The sequence below is a fragment of the Eucyclogobius newberryi genome, unplaced genomic scaffold (assembly GCF_026437365.1).
Source record: "Eucyclogobius newberryi isolate DKJ021-1_F unplaced genomic scaffold, fEucNew1.0.hap1 SCAF_8, whole genome shotgun sequence".
NCBI lineage: Eukaryota > Metazoa > Chordata > Actinopteri > Gobiiformes > Gobiidae > Eucyclogobius > Eucyclogobius newberryi.
Genome location: NW_027316500.1, coordinates 9235572 through 9252431, shown reverse-complemented (window position 1 = coordinate 9252431; position 16860 = coordinate 9235572). Strand labels below are relative to the sequence as shown.

At 39.2% G+C, this 16860-nt stretch overlaps 1 protein-coding gene across 1 annotated transcript; it reads right to left on the bottom strand.

The window, feature by feature from the left end:
* Positions 1–758: 758 nt before the first annotated feature.
* LOC140351476 (uncharacterized) lies at positions 759–2589 on the bottom strand (the record flags this gene model as incomplete). The annotated part of the gene is made up of 1 exon (XM_072437325.1): positions 759–2589. A coding segment is annotated over exon 1 (1791 nt), but the record flags the coding sequence as incomplete, so codon positions are not given.
* Between the last annotated feature and the right edge of the window lie 14271 nt (positions 2590–16860).

Here is a 16860-nt window from a genome sequence, read left to right as displayed (position 1 = left end):
GCTATATTACAACTATATTATATATTTTAACTGTATTATGTTATCTGCTCAATTTAAATCAAACAAATCAAATTTCATTGGGATCTTTTATATGTCACACATAAAATGTCAAATTCAATTGTTTATGGTAATATTTTGCAAAGGCAAGAAACAAGAGCCACAACAAAAGGCCATATAACAATTACAACATATCCTAAAAATCACATTTTTAAAGGAAACTGTTACTTCTGACAGAAAAACACGCAATTGTGTGCCACTTTGTTTATTTTGGAAAGGTATAGTAATTACACAGTAAATATATAAAAGGATAAAACATCTACATAACATATACAATACATACATTTAACAGTTAAAAGAATAACAATTCTGATTTACCTCAATGTTAAACACTGAACAGTTTAGAATAATGTGATGACATGTGAAGACAAACAAACTCATACATGATGGATACAAATAACATAACTTTAGTTATGTTTTAGAAGGGAACAACATAACCTGTGTAAAATATAGAAAATTGAACTAACTGACTATCTTTTCTAAACATTTGTAAATGAAATAAAATAAAAACCTAACTCTAACATTAACAAACGCCCAGTTTGTTGAACTACACTGGTCTTTTCTTCTCAGTCTGGACTCTCTGAAGCCTGATCTCCAGCTTTTTGAGTCTGACTTTGGGTTCACTTGATCCAGACTCAAGTGTCTCTTTTAGTTTGTTCAAGACGACGCACCTTCAGATGAGCAGAACTGGACTGGTTAGAACTGGCCTGGTCAGAACTGCAGCTTTTCTCTTTATCATGGCAAATTCTAATATGTCTCCGATGATTCCGCTCAGATGTAAAACTCTTCCCACACACTTCACAGACATATCTCTCTCCAGTGTGGATCCGACGGTGCACTGTGAGGCCTGATGTCTGTTTATAAGTTTTACTGCAGTATTCACATTTGTATGGCTTTTCTCCAGTGTGGCCTCTCATGTGTTTAACTAAGCTACTTGATTGTGAAAATTTCTTCCCACAAACATCACAGCTGAATGGTTTTTCTCCTGTGTGGGTTCGGTAGTGGATGGAGAGCTCCACAGATGATCTAAATTCCTTCTCACACTGGTCACACTTGTAGGGCCTTTTTCCCGTGTGGATACCCATGTGACGTCTGAGTTGGCTTGATGTAGTGAAAGCATTCCCACACTGATCACATTCAAATGGCTTTTCTCCAGTGTGGACTCTCATGTGTTTAACTAAGCTACTTGATTGTGAAAATTTCTTCTCGCAAACATCACAGCTGAATGGCTTTTCTCCAGTGTGGACTCTCATGTGTGAAAGTAAGTTGCATGATTGTGAAAATGTCTTCTCACACTGGTCACACTTGTAGGGCCTTTTTCCCGTGTGGATACCCATGTGACGTCTGAGTTGGCCTGATGTAGTGAAAGCATTCCCACACTGATCACATTCAAATGGCTTTTCTCCAGTGTGGACTCTCATGTGTGATAGTAAGTTGCTTGATTGTGAAAATTTCTTCTCGCAAACATCACAGCTGAATGGTTTTTCTCCAGTGTGGACTCTCATGTGTGAAAGTAAGTTGCTTGATTGTGAAAATTTCTTCTCGCAAACATCACAGCTGAATGGCTTTTCTCGAGTCTGGACCGTCATGTGTGTGTTTAAGTCGTGTGACGTAGAAAACTTCTTCTCACACTGGTCACACTTGTAGGCCCTTTTTCCCGTGTGGATACTCATGTGACGTCTGAGTTGGCCTAATGTAGCGAAAGCATTCCCACACTGATCACATTCAAATGACTTTTCTCCAGTGTGGACTCTCATGTGTGATTGTAAGCTACTTGATTCTGAAAATTTCTTCTCGCAAACATCACAGCTGAATGGCTTTTCTCCAGTGTGGACTCTCATGTGTGATAGTAAGTTGCTTGATTGTGAAAATTTCTTCTCGCAAACATCACAGCTGAATGGCTTTTCTCCAGTGTGGATTCTCATGTGTGATAGTAAGTGGCTTGATTGTGAACATTTCTTCTCGCAAACATCACAGCTGAATGGCTTTTCTCCAGTGTGGAGTCTCATGTGTGAAAGTAAGTTGCTTGATTGTGAAAATTTCTTCTCGCAAACATCACAGCTGAATGGCTTTTCTCCAGTGTGGACTCTCATGTGTGTGTTTAAGTCGTGTGACCTAGAAAACTTCTTCTCACACTGGTCACACTTGTAGGCCCTTTTTCCCGTGTGGATACTCATGTGACGTCTGAGTTGGCCTGATGTAGTGAAAGCATTCCCACACTGATCACATTCAAATGGCCTTTCTCCAGTGTGGACTCTCATGTGTGATAGTAAGTGGCTTGATTGTGAAAATTTCTTCTCGCAAACATCACAGCTGAATGGCTTTTCTCCAGTGTGGACTCTCATGTGTGTGTTTAAGTCGTGTGACGTAGAAAACTTCTTCTCACACTGGTCACACTTGTAGGGCTTTTCTCCAGTGTGAGTTCTGTAGTGTATTTTGAGTCTGGAAGCTTTGGGCCATGTCTTTCCACACTGGTCACAGGTGAACCCCATTCTGTTGATGGACTTTGTAGATCTGCTATAAACAGAAAACAAGAGATGTCAAGTAATACTATTAAATGATAAACTGAAGAGTTTTAAGTGGCTGTGTAGTGAACTCCCTTGAACAAATAAAAGTCTGTTTCAAACGTTTTGAGATGAAAAGGTTTTGATTTCACAAGAATGACAGACCAAACTATAATTCTCTCAAGCATTTAGATACATTTAAAGGCGTAATGGACGATTTTTTTGGCCCAAATCTGAGTCTTATTTCCTCGTGGCGCATGCGCACTTCCACCTGAGTTCTCAAATCGCCGAAAAATCGTCCATTACGCCTTTAAGGCAAGACACTGCAGCTGAGTAGAAAAACGTTTTAAAAAAAAAATGTTTTTACAAATACAAAACAGTAACAATAGTTGGACAACAAGAACAAAAAAAAAAACGCTTATGACGTGTTTTTTTATTGTATTAATTGTAAGTTGGACATAAGATAGATATTTTTACAGATTTAGGGAAGGTTTACGGTCTGAAATTGCTTTGAAATGATTTTGTATATGTTGGAGAGAAGATATTAATCAAGTCTGATATTGCGTTCTACGTTTGTTGATCTGGTGTTTATTTTTTCCATAACTGATGATTTGATTTGTAGGTATTTTGTAGGTCGTTTTATTAATTTGGTGAGAAATGGGATGTCTGCTATATTTAGTTATTTGCATAATGATTGTTCTATTTCTAGCCATATAATATCAGATTAGGTGAGTCCATTTGTAAATGTATTGTAGTTGGAGAGCCAATGAGTAATATTGAAAATGTGGTGATTCTCGTCCTCTTCGAGCTTTGTTTTTTTGTAGTGTACTAAGTTTAATCCTTGGTGTTTTATTTTGGAAAATATATTTAATTTAGATATATCAATTTAAAACTTCTTGTGTGATTTACTGGCATAAATTAAAGAAAGTGTATTGTCATGTAATGTTCACATATAAAACTAAGGCAATTTTTTGTGTAAAATGGTCAAAATTGCTATTTGGAACATCCAAATGGAATGTTTGGTTTGTATAGGTGCTACTTTAAGAAGTGATCTTTATGTCCCTACAGGGGAAATGCCATTTTGAGAAAACTGCCTTTGAAGTTACAATGTCCAATACAAATCAATGGACTTAAATTAAATAACAAAACGTTTTTAGGGGTAGATTTGGCAATGTTGTTTTTTCCAGGTAAAGCTTTTTAGTTGAGAGAGCAAACTGATAAAAACATAAAAAGTATAGCATGTAGTTTGTAAATAAAGACAAGTCTGCACACTTGCAGTTTTTCACAATTGTTAACACCCGTTTCTCAAAACAATAATGGCTTTTTTCAAACTGAACACACAGATCTGAAAACCTTTGCAAGATGACTCTTTGCCGTCAAATCTCTTACCTGTTCACAAAATGGAACTCGTGTTTTCATTTGGTACACACAGCCATTTTTTCAAATGACACACACATACCATTCATTGAGTGCACACAACTAAGCATTTGTCTGCACACTACCAGGCATTTACAGCACACTTAGGTGCAAAGCTGAAAACACAATTATAGAAACAGAACACACCATATGAATGACAATGTGGAAAATGTGCCATTTCTCCTTTTGTAAAATGTCTGTAGGTCAACTTTTGTAAACTTTTGTAGTCAAACATAAAACAGCGCAAAAATATGCAACCAAAAAAGGTTTACAGTAATTTTTGCACGCACAGAACAGTATAGTACAGTACAGTAAACCGTCCCCCCCTCACAAAAAAATGAGCCATCGTGCCTCCGGTTCCTGTCAGGCCAGAGGGCCTCATCGACATCGCCTTGAGTGGCGCATGAAGCCCTAATAGGCCTCCACACTGACGTCGCCACAAGCCTCCTCCATGGCCTGGAGCAGTGGGCAGGATTTTACTTGAGAAGTGTGTTCAACGACTGAACATTGTGTGTAGTGTTTTGAATATTTGTGTGTTAATGGTTGATGCTTTGAGATTTTACTTGAGAACTGTGTGCAACAACCAAAAAATGTGTGTAGTGTTTTGACAGCAAGGTGATTTGTAATTGACGTCAGAGTGTAAAGAAGGAAAGTCAGAGTCTAATGCAGATAAGGGAGTGTGAAGTAGTGCCAACTTGGGGCGAGCGATTGGTACATGAAATGATGGTTGTGCAAATTGTGCCAAATTTTTGCTTTTTGGGTGTTAGCAACTGTGAAAAACTGTAAACCAAAACTGCATTTAACTGACAACGTTTCGATCTAAATAGGTCAATCCTAGAGCATGCATCTGGAGAAATATGACACAAAAAAGTTAATTCAGATTACGACGCACTCTTGCGTCATTCATAAAGTTTCAAAAGCTTTGTTCTACTTACATGTCAAAACGTCCAGAGATAAAACATGCAGAGTTCTCATCCTACAGCTTCCAGGCACCCCGCACGCAGCCGCTCGTCTCTGCGTGTCTCTCTCTCTCAGGCAGGGGCAGACGGGGCGTGCCTCCTCTATGTGTCCAGCCCACACCGGTGTCCGGCCCACACACCATCATCTTTGTCTGTCTCTCACTGAATCACAGTGCAGGTCACATTATGGGCCAAAAAATACCAGAGTTCAAAAAGCACTACCACAATCTGACAAATAAAACACTGTAATAAGTGACACAGAAATGGCTTATAAATAATAAACTTATTTATTTGTACAGATGTTCGTACAAGAAAGCCTCACTTCAAGAGTTCATGTGGTCAGTAAAAGCGTTATAGCACTGAGTGAGGTAAAGACAACAGGCTCCTTATGAAAGCTTTTCTCTGACACCGTCTTTTGGCCCTTGTGTAATTTAGTGTGTTCATTTATCATGTGTGCTTACAATTTTTCACAGTTGCTAACACCCAAAAAGCAAAAATTTGGCACAATTTGCACAACCTTCACTTCATGTACCAATCGCTCGCCCCAAGTTGGCACTACTTCACACTCCCTTATCTGCATTAGACTCTGACTTTCCTTCTTTACACTCTGATGTCAATTACAAATCACCTTGCTGTCAAAACACTACACACATTTTTTGGTTGTTGCACACAGTTCTCAAGTAAAATCTCAAAGCATCAACCTATAACACACAAATATTCAAAACACTACACACAATGTTCAGTTGTTGAACACACTTCTCAAGTAAAATCTTGTGGCGACGTCAGTGTGGAGGCCTGTCAGGGCTTCATGCGCCACTCAAGGCGATTCTTCCAACGCTGCCTGGACAGGGAGCACACTGCCTGTGATGTCGATGAGGCCCTCTGGCCTGACAGGAACCGGAGGCATGATGGCTCATTTTTTTTTTGTGAGGGGGGGACGGTTTACTGTACTGTACTATACTGTTCTGTGCGTGCTAAAATTACTGTAAACCTTTTTTGGTTGCATATTTGTGCGCTGTTTTATGCTTGACTACAAAAGTTTACAAAAGTTGACCTACAGACATTTTACAAAAGGAGAAATGGCACATTTTCCACATTGTCATTCATATGGTGTGTTCTGTTTCTATAATTGTGTTTTCAGCTTTGCACCTAAGTGTGCTGTAAATGCCTGGTAGTGTGCAGACAAATGCTTAGTTGTGTGCACTCAATGAATGGTATGTGTGTGTCATTTGAAAAAATGGCTGTGTGTACCAAATGAAAACACGAGTTCCATTTTGTGAACAGGTAAGAGATTTGATGGCAAAGAGTCATCTTGCAAAGGGAGTGTCAGGTTTAGCATTTTGTGTGTGAGGTCTTCAGATCTGTGTCTGTGTCAGAATCTATCTTATTTTAAAACTATACCTTTGTTCCTTTTTATGATGATAACATGTAATAAACGTGTGTACATTAGCTTTATAACTGGTGTAATTAAGTGTTTTTTTGTTACATGTGCTGAGGTCGACTAGTCCAAATGCCTCCATAAACTCATGTCAATGCTTCAATCTTTATTCAAATCAATACTTTCTGCCAAATCTGAAATTTGATTTGTCTCTGATTTCTAGTTGTTTGTACACAGTCTCTATGATGCTGGTATATCAAATCTGATGCAGACACAGTTTTCAGATAAAATATAAAATTAACTTTGGATTGCAAGAAATCAGTGCATATGAAAGTGATCTTTTGGTCTTGCATCTTGGTCTCTGGTGGAGTCTCTGTTCATAGCTGCTGTTGACCTTCATTCCCTTTCCTGAAGTTACAGAACAAACGTCCCCAGAAGTTACTTTACTTATTTTCCCCACATGATAACGACAGATACTTTAATAGTTGAGTTTGTGGAGAGACACTGTGTTGCAATGTGGTGAGCAATGGCTCCTGGAAAGCTCTGTAATCCTAAAAGAATGTCAAGGTCGTTCTGTGAAGGAAATATTATAAATCAACATAAGTAATAACGGGAAGTCACAATATGGAATTTTAGTGCATTTTATTTCATACCCATTGTCTAACAAGTTACTTTTCCTCAAGTTTATGAGCAGCTACTGGAGAAATGCGGACAATCATAAATATTAGGTCAGGTTTATTCTCTCCCAGGCCACAGACTGGACCTGGACACTGCACAGAACATCAGCGGGAAGGTCAGGTGCGGACCGTTAAAGCCACATTACAGTCAGGAATATCAACACTTTTACAATGAAATATTTAGGCCCGAGCCCCAGCAAGCCCCGGCAGGCCCCGGCAGGCCCCGGCAGGCCCCGGTAGGTCCCGGCAGGCCCCGGCAGGCCCCGGCAGGCCCCGGCAGGCCCCGGCACGTCCCGGCAGGCCCCGGCAGGCCCCGGCACGTCCCGGCACGCCCCGGCTCTTATACTGTTAATAAAAATCAAACAGCAGATTTTGTTTGTTTTTTCACAAAATAAGATTTTGACAGTGTGTTTATATACAATTGTTATTCTATATTTTTGCGTCATAACCTACTTTCTGTAAAAGCATTGGTTGCTTCACACTTTTACCATTATTGGAGTTTTACGTGGCTTTGTTGGTCAGGGGTCTGCCAGCTGCTTGTCTTTCATGGAAATGCTGTTTCTTTGACTTACTGTGAGTGAGCGTTCCCCGCTGCAGATGTAGCCTGTAACCAGGGTTACAGCCCGTGCAAGAGCATCTGAAAATGGCCCAAAACCTGCGAAACATCCGGCGCAGCACTATTTTCTACTCTATTCATGAAAATAGCACTCCTCCAGTGACATCTTCTCACAAATGGAAGCTCCACAGAGCACGGAAGACATTCAGAACTTTCATTAGGTTTACTCTAAAATGAATACATTTTGTGGAAAATTGCTTTGGCCCAACCTGCGGACAATATTTTTTTTTTTACCAGTGGCAGCTTTTATCAAGCCTCCCAACTCTGCAGAAAAACTGTGGACCTGTCAACACAACCTGTCACATGGCCAGGTGGCATCACCTGCTTGTCTCCATGGAGACATAAGGTAAATGCCATAGTGATTGATTTGGGTTCAGCACAGTTATTGTTCTGTTCTTACTGCATATTTTGCATTTATATTTAGTCAAAGGCTATTTTTACTTTACATTAATTTGTTAATTTGGTCTTTTCTATTTGAGAAGAAATAAAGTATCCCTTTCCTCTGATTCAGATTCAGTAAGGAACATTCCAAGCAAAGGCTTAAGATCCTCATGGAACAGGTGATGGACCCTCCACATGAAAGGTGACAGTGTGCACTACTAGAACTCCCAGAGCAGTCATTTGGACTGATACCATTCAAACCAATGGGACTCTGAGGCGAGTGACTGCCATAGAATGCTTGCTGTGCTGCCATGTGGCCAAATGGTTAAGGTGGGAACATTTCACTGCATGTCCTCTCGGACATTTCACTGCATGTCCTCTCGGACAATTCACTGCATGTCCTCTCGGACAATTCACTGCATGTCCTCTCGGACATTTCACTGCATGTCCTCTCGGACAATTCACTGCATGTCCTCTCGGACAATTCACTGCATGTCCTCTCGGACATTTCACTGCATGTCCTCTCGGACATTTCACTGCATGTCCTCTCGGACAATTCACTGCATGTCCTCTCGGACATTTCACTGCATGTCCTCTCGGACAATTCACTGCATGTCCTCTCAGACATTTCACTGCATGTCCTCTCAGACAATTCACTGCATGTCCTCTCTTCTCTCTCATAACAATTTCAAACTAAATGTTTCTTTCTAATAAAGCCTACAGGCCAAAAAATCCTCAGGAAACAAGATAATGATGCTATGATGGAACACACGCCTGGTGTGTGATGTACAAGCTGCTGTAACTCTGACGCAGTTACAAGGCCACTTCAGGTCTGAAGGAAAGCTTCATCAGTCTATACTGTAGCTCATTCATTGAATCCTCCTTCATTCCATAATTTAAACGACTCCATCGGCTTTTCTTTTGGCTGTACATATTGACACATTATATTGAAACGAAATAAGATTAGGGGAAAGGGTCAAAAATGAAAGGACGTACAGCTTCATTCACTGGCAAGTTTAAAAAACGCTCAGGACTGCTTTTGCTGAGGTCGAATTTTCAGAGTATTAGCAAGTTATTAACTCAACCTAATAGGAAAATCCTGCTCTTTGAATCCAAACGAGGGGAGCAGCAAGGTGACAATGGGAGCAGCAGGACTCCAAGGCTATAGCTCAGTAATTATAAAGTCCATTCATGCATAGTGTGTCCTTTAGCACTGGTCTGATATGTAGAGGAGCATGTAGGGACGTGCTTTAAAGTGTCATCAAACGGAATGGTGCGGGTCATAAAAAGACTATAGGGAAGTGGCCGTATAATGTGGACTATAGGGCCCGTTTTAACATGGAGGTGTAATAATCATTGCTGGCTCCTAGTGGCACAGTCATCTTTATTCATGCCTGCATTGATTTTCTCACAGATAATTCTCTAATGGTAGAAACATGCAGCGTCATGAATTAGAAGACCCAGAGCGAGGAGTGGAATTGTCTGTTAATCTAATTTTCACTCTATGGCATTTAAATAATACTTAATGCAGACACTTTAGTACCGAGCCCTGTAGGCAACGTACGAAAAATATATACGAACAAGTATATTGAGGGAATGAGATTATTTTAGGGGAACAAGATAAGTATATTGAGGGAATGAGGTTAATTATCATGAGGGATCTTGTTTGAACAACATAAGCATCTTGAGTGAACAACATAAATATCTTCAGGGAACAAGGTATTATCTTGAGGAAATTAAGTTGCAAGAATAACATGATTATCTTGAAGGAATAAGATCATTATCTTGAGAGTATGAGACCATTATCTTGAAGGAACAACTTAATTATCACATGTGCACAACTTACTGCTGCTGGCCAGTTTGGGACTTAAACATGGTTCTGCAGTGCATGACTGGCATCATTTGAGCCCTGGAGCCGAGTAGGATTCACCTGGAAGGTTCCTTCAGCACCGACACCCTACTTCACCTGAGCGCTTGGTTCAACACGGGCACAGGGCGCAAACTTGTTATAATCACAGCGGCACGTAATGAACTCTCCACTGCACCATGGGTCAATACGGTATTATCGCAAGGCCAATACATATAGAAGTTGCAAATGTCCTGTCCCGAGCTCCATACTTGTTATTAATTGCTAGGTGTTGATATACTTTTGTTAAATGAATGGCCGCGGCGGGTCCAGACCAAACTGACTAAGAGTACATCCAAGTTCCAAAGGGCTGCAACGATAATACTCTTTACATAAGGTGTCATTTAACTTAACCTGCTTGAAATAAAGGTGCACATTATTTTAAATACCAATGCACTCAGACCCAGGCCAGCTCTTAGGGTCAAAATAAGACCCCTGTGTACTGTCTGCATCTTATGAAAAAGCCACAAACCCGGATTTAACAGTAGTGCATGCTAGCTGTGGCTAAACTCATCATGAAGAATGAGTCGATTACGAGGTAAAGAATTTGCTCGGACCGCTGCAAACCGTTTCATGTTTTTAAGACACGGTGCTTTTATTTAAGTATCACAATCATTTGAGTAAGACTTATTAATACAGCCTTGAAGTACTGCAGAAAGTGCTCCATGTTGCATTATTCATTCACTCCACAACACCTTTTGTTTGCAATACATGCACTTTTCTGCCAGAATCCCAGAAGTCTCTCAATTCACAAGTTTGCTTTGTGCAGTTCCTCGCCTCTTTTTTTTTTTTTTTTTGACAATGGAAACATCAAACAAATATTCTACGCAAAAGAAAAATTTTATGAAGTTGTAATCAATTTTCCCAGATCACAAAGGTCGCTTACATTCAACACACCCACACTGTGTGCACTAGACTTGTGGTTACTACGGACTTCTTGTGTTTCAAACTTCTGAGTTTCTCTAATGAATGTGAAGATCTATGACAGAGAACTGGATCAATTATATCCAATTAAAGCTGCAGAAGCAATCCGCTCTGAGCACGTGGGAGCAGCGGAGGAAAGCAAGAGACAGTAATTAACTGGAATAAAACGCATTGTTCAAACGTGAGGATGTGTCAATAAGTGTCTTGGCTCAATTATATGTTTGAGATGATGATTTTTAAAGGCTAAAATCAAATTATTCATCACTAATAAGGATCCAATGAAAACTGTTACTCTCAATATTGCATGAGTGTATATGCCAAATACTGTAATTCACAAAAAATCTTCCTTCTTTTGTCTGTAAAAAATAAAAATATGTGCTTACAATATGAATGAGCTCACATTTTGCAATGAATGATAATATCAAAATAATTATTGAAACAGCTGAGCGTACAAAAAGTATATAATTTCCATGATTGAACAACCCTTTACTTTACTTTTCATTCACTTTTCTATGAGTAAAAACAACAACACTCGGGAAGAGAACGTCCTGGATAAGTCACAATCTGTGTCAACCCCTTTTTTTATTGCGACAAACTATATTATTGTTCCCATTCCTGGTTTTCAACAAATCACTCTTAGATAAGTGAGTTCGTATCAGTTCTCACTATGACGCGTGTGTCTGCTTTCCTTCCTTCACTTGGCCGACATGTTTTCCTGCTCCGTGTTCTTGCAGCTCGTTCCTAAGCGCTCCCCATGCACCGGTTAGCCTCATTACTAAGCCCTCTGTCAAAAATGTCATTAAATTCAGTGACCTTTCAAAAAGCAACCGGCGCGCTCCAGCACAATCCTTTATAAGCTCCGAATGCGACTCTCCACTGGACAAAGTGTGTACAAACAGTTGCACCGAGACAAGGGTTAAGACGATCGTAAGAGGTTGAAGTAAATGATTCTTTTCCTCGAATATGTTTAAAGAAGTGGAATTTGTGTGGATGGACTTATCATAAATCTGGCAAAACTATAGCACACTTTGCCAAACTAGAATGTTTCAAAACTATGACTTTGTGGATACTTTGAGGTCAAAATATAAAGAAAATCATCAGATTCATAAACTTATCCCCCCATTGTCGAGACAGAGAACGCTACAACACTTTCAGACGTGTGTGAGAGAATTAGGGCCGTAAAAAACATTGCACTGTTTCTGTTGGTTTCAGAGAGATATATACTGCTAATATGAGTAATATGTATAAAATGTATAATATGTATAATATGTAACAAAAAATACTTTCCATTTCGGATTATCAGAACTGTTTCAGACTTGGACACTAGACTCTTTGGCTCTAAACCTAAAATGTCTTCATATTTTGACGCCTGAGTCTTCTGTTCTGTTGTGTGTTCTGTGTGTTCTGTGTGTTCTGTTGTGTGTTCTGTTACGTGTTGTGTTACGTGTTGTGTTATGTTATGTGTTCTGTGTGTTCTCTTGTGTGTTCTGTTGTGTCTCTGTGTCTTTGGTCCCTGGGCCGGGATCAGAGTGTTTTTAGGTGGACATAAAAAAAATAAGTGTTTTGTAGTTTTGCGTGAGAGTTAAGGCTTGAAAATGGACATAAACTGGTGTAGTGTAAACAGTGTGTTTGGTCCCTGAGTGGAAAGTTTAGTAGACAGCGATTGGGGGGAAAAAAACAGTAGTTTATACCAACAGAATAATATATCAGGCAATGAAGATTTGATTAGTGCCAAGACAATGCTTAAAAACATCTTTTGTTTAATTACAATTGGAAAAAACATTTGACTCCCATGGACAAAGTCTAGACAGCTCTGAGATTTCTGTTTGTATCATTGTGTTTTCTATTTTTCTGCTAATTGGAGCCAGTGGTGTCGATTTCACTTCATTGCAAAGTTGCCTGCAGACTATTTTCTTTTTACATATAGTGACCTTGAGGTTCTAAAATGACATGCATTATTGCAGAAGTGCCAATTGTTTTCACGTATGGCACTTCTGCAAATGCAAGTTTGATTTTCGATAAATTCTTAAAACGGTTATCGTTACAGTACATTTAAATTACTATAATTATGCCTTTGGTCTCAATATTTTTGTTACCTGCATTTTCCCTTGTTATAATGAAAGAAACCCAACTTCACAGATGAGACCCTTCACAATAACCCGCGCTCATATCATCTGTGTCCTTAGTGGTCTCTGTATACTTAGTCTGTGCTCCGACTAGGCCATTCCTCCAATAAAATACAAATCAGATTGTTACGCCTTAATTAGCTTCATAGACCCATGTGATGATGAAGCCGACCAATGTTGACATTTAATTTTCCAACAGAATTACTCTGTGAATTCCCCAAGTTAATCTACTGCTTCTCAAATTTAATCTTTTCTTTTTTTTCCATTAGAATTTATCGTATCTACTCCCTTTTCATGTTCTTTTAGTTTTTTGTGTTTGAAGCAGAAATAGTCATTATCCCCTTTAACAAAGAGCCAGTTTGTTACCACTAGCACTTGACACTTTTCACTATTTGCACTTTAAATTACATTTCACAATAAACTGCACACAGCACTTTAAGCATCAATTTGCACTTTCAAAAAGACAATTGCACAACATTGATTTTAAATATTTATTGAAGTAATGTTTGTCCTTTTTATCCCATTTTTAGATCTGGCGCACAGGGGCACTTTCATTGAAGCGTCTGTCCTGGAGGTAAAAGGGAGACAAATGAAATGATTAGGTCTGTTAGATTATGTACAATATATAGTGCAATATTTGTGTTAAAGGATGTTTAGGTGTTTGTGTGTGTTGTGTAGTTTGTAGTGTTTTTAGTGAATCGTTCAATGTTTACTCACTTCCTCTGCTCTTGTGTCCAGGAGTCAACATTCCCTCTGGAAACGAGCCTTATAAGGGTTCCTGGCTGGACCAAGGCAGAGGATGTGTGGGGGGCATGATACGGCGGACATCCTAATTTTTCCCCTCCATCCCTTTTTGGGAAATGGGAGGTTTTATCTATAGGAGTTTTTGTTTATAAGAGTTCTTCTATTAAGAGTCTTTTTTAAACTTCCTATAATCTGTTATCTGTTCTTTTTCCTCTGTATCTACCTGTGTTGTATCAATGAAATTTCCCCATGTGTGAACAATAAAGGATTATCTTATCTTATCTTATCTTATAGGGCTGGTACAGCGGTTTAAGGGTTTTTATTGATGTTAAGATAAGATAATCCTAGGTGTTGGTTTATAGGGTTTTATGTATATATTTGTGTATAGTTATGTTTATGGGTTTATTTGTTTTTATGGAGGTTTTAGTAAATCATTATGAGCTATTGATGATGCTAACATCCCTGTCAATAATTTGCAGTTGTACCGAATTGTGTGAACAGGATAAAATGCGCCTGGAACATGATTCCTTGTTCTATTTTTTGCTCAATGCACTTTAATTTGATTGAAAATTAAAAGGATGTCTCGTCTCACTTAACCCCAACCGTTAAAGGCCAGCCTATGTTACACCCCTTTCCTCTTTTATTTTTTTATTACCTCTTAACAAAAAACAGCTTGTCATTACCTTGGCTCCGTGGACGGCTGCGAAGCCACCGAGCAGCGACAGGTCCAGATCACAATCAGGACTACACCAAAGCACGAGTCTAAGGGGATGAAGTACAGCTTTAGATCAATGAAAAGTTCTTCTTTAAAATAGTCTACTCCGTTTAGTTCAATAACTTATATCCCTTATGTTGAAAAGTAAAAGTTGTTATTTTATAAGTTATCATATCCTCGAAAGGCAACTTCAAATAAATGGTATTATTATCAATGCAAAATCACCGTTCAGATGTTATTCAGATATTTTTCAGTACTATTTGACTTAAACTCAATTTTGAACTTAAAACTTCTAGACAATTACTGCTCACTTCTTCCTCATTTAAGTTGAGCCTGAAAAAGTAAACCAAGCAGATAATGACTTGACATCCTTGTCTTAACTCCACCTTGCAACCCTGGATCAATGGATGGATCGTGATCCGTAATTCCCCTCCGTAGTGAGAGACCGAATATATGTGTAACAATGGCAAGAGTGTCTAATTTGCAGCTTCAGCCTCCCCTCAGTGTGTCAGGCTGCGCAGACGTGTCCATAATTGATTTGCATGCCGTTCTCTGAAGAAGCCCACTGTGAGCTGTGCTTTTCCTGCTCTCAACCAATAAAAACAGCCAATTATTATGGTCGACTACAGAGTTTTACCGTCACTCAATTGAGAGTTATTGTCTCTGTTATCAAAGCTACAGCTGTGAAATCTGTGGCTTTTGTGTGGAATACAGCAGTAACTCTCAAACTCCAGTAGCTTCTTCTTGTAATACTCGCTTGGTCATCTGCATCAGTGGCGTGGGGTCAGGGCAATCACGGCAAGCAGTGATTGACTATGGAGGTTTTGTAGTTTTTCCTTGCCGAGAAGGAAAAGGGGACCGTGGGACGTGATTTCGGGCATTACAAAAATAAACTGATTTCAAGTGTGAATTGAATTGACTGATACAATTTAAAATGACTGCGTGTCACAGCTATATTCAAATTGGTCCGAAATATATCCAAATAAGCCAGTTTTCCCTCATTTCTGCCACTGAAGCTCACATGAGTCGTACTGCTGGAAGCTTGGTTCTTCTTCTCCCACGCCTTTTCCCACGACCATGTTCAGTGGCCTGTTCATGCTCCGCTCTCTAACATCTTCTTTGAGAGGTCTGCACATGCTCTCTGAGGACCGCACAGCCTCAAACCACGCTGAACAAACCTGTGTGGGAATCTTGGATGTTTGCTGGTTTTACCCTACTGAGCATGTGCAGAGGAGAAAAGTTTCAACAAACGGACTTAAAAACTAGCTTTAGAGACAAGACTTTGTTTGTAGCTGAATATTTAGATGTTATTTAGAAATACAGGTAGTTATTTAACAGCATAGAGCACTATTTTGTGGAATGAATTTATCTGTGAAGTGAGATTTATTCTATTCAGCAGTTATTTACAGGTATGAGTGTCCCATCATGTGGGAGAATGTGGGTTTGAAACATGTTTTTTTTCCCTTCACGTTTGTGTTATCCACTAAATATGAATGAACACCCCAAGTCTGATTGACCATCCATAACAGTCACTACATATCACTGTTCACCAGTTACTTGAGGGTTTGTAGCTCAAAGGGCCTGTACCTGATTTAATTTATTCTTGTTGAGAATACTGCTCTAAACATCATGCATCGTATGGTAAAAGCAGCTCAATAAGTAGCTGTGTATGCATTTTGCAAAGCATTTTACTGGGTACGAATTAATATAGCACCTTTTTTGTCATGAGAAGAATCATGGCAGAAATCAACGACTGCCTGACACTTTCACACAGTTGATTCCCGGTCAAGGTGCGAGAAAGACAACGACGCAAAAGCATGTGGAATATGGAAAGTAACTGCTTAAGAGAATTCCAGACCATTTTTTCTGTGTCATGTCAAAATCAGAGCAGTAGAAAGGACTAAGTGGGTGCGATTAAGAGTTCAAACTAAAACATTTTCCTTACTCATGGTTTAAAATCAGGCCCTTTTATGTAAATTATAAAGCAACTTTCGGCACGATGTTGTCAAAATATTATCCAGAAGAGGTTTTTTTTAAATGTATTTCCCATTTAGGCTTTAATACACCTATTTTTCAATAAATAGTGAATAAATAGAAGATGCCTTACATTTACTCAGCAAGTACGTAAACCTCAACCAGTATTACTTTTCAGTCAAGCCCAAATGTTGTGACCACTGTTCTGTGTCCATCGCATCTCCAACTCAATCCCTCAATCCTTTCTTAGTAGCTGTAGTGAGCGAAGTGTCTTGCCACAGCAATAGTACGCAGTATTCATAACTGGGATAGAATCGTCAACCTCTGTGTCGTGTCCGAGCTACTGCAGCACACTTTTATTAGACACTAAATGATATCACAGGGCTTACAAAAATATAGTTTGGGATATTACTTCAGTCTTTAGTGTCTCCTTCACCATCAATCAGGGCAAAAAAGAGGAAGCGATAATTATCTCCCTCATAA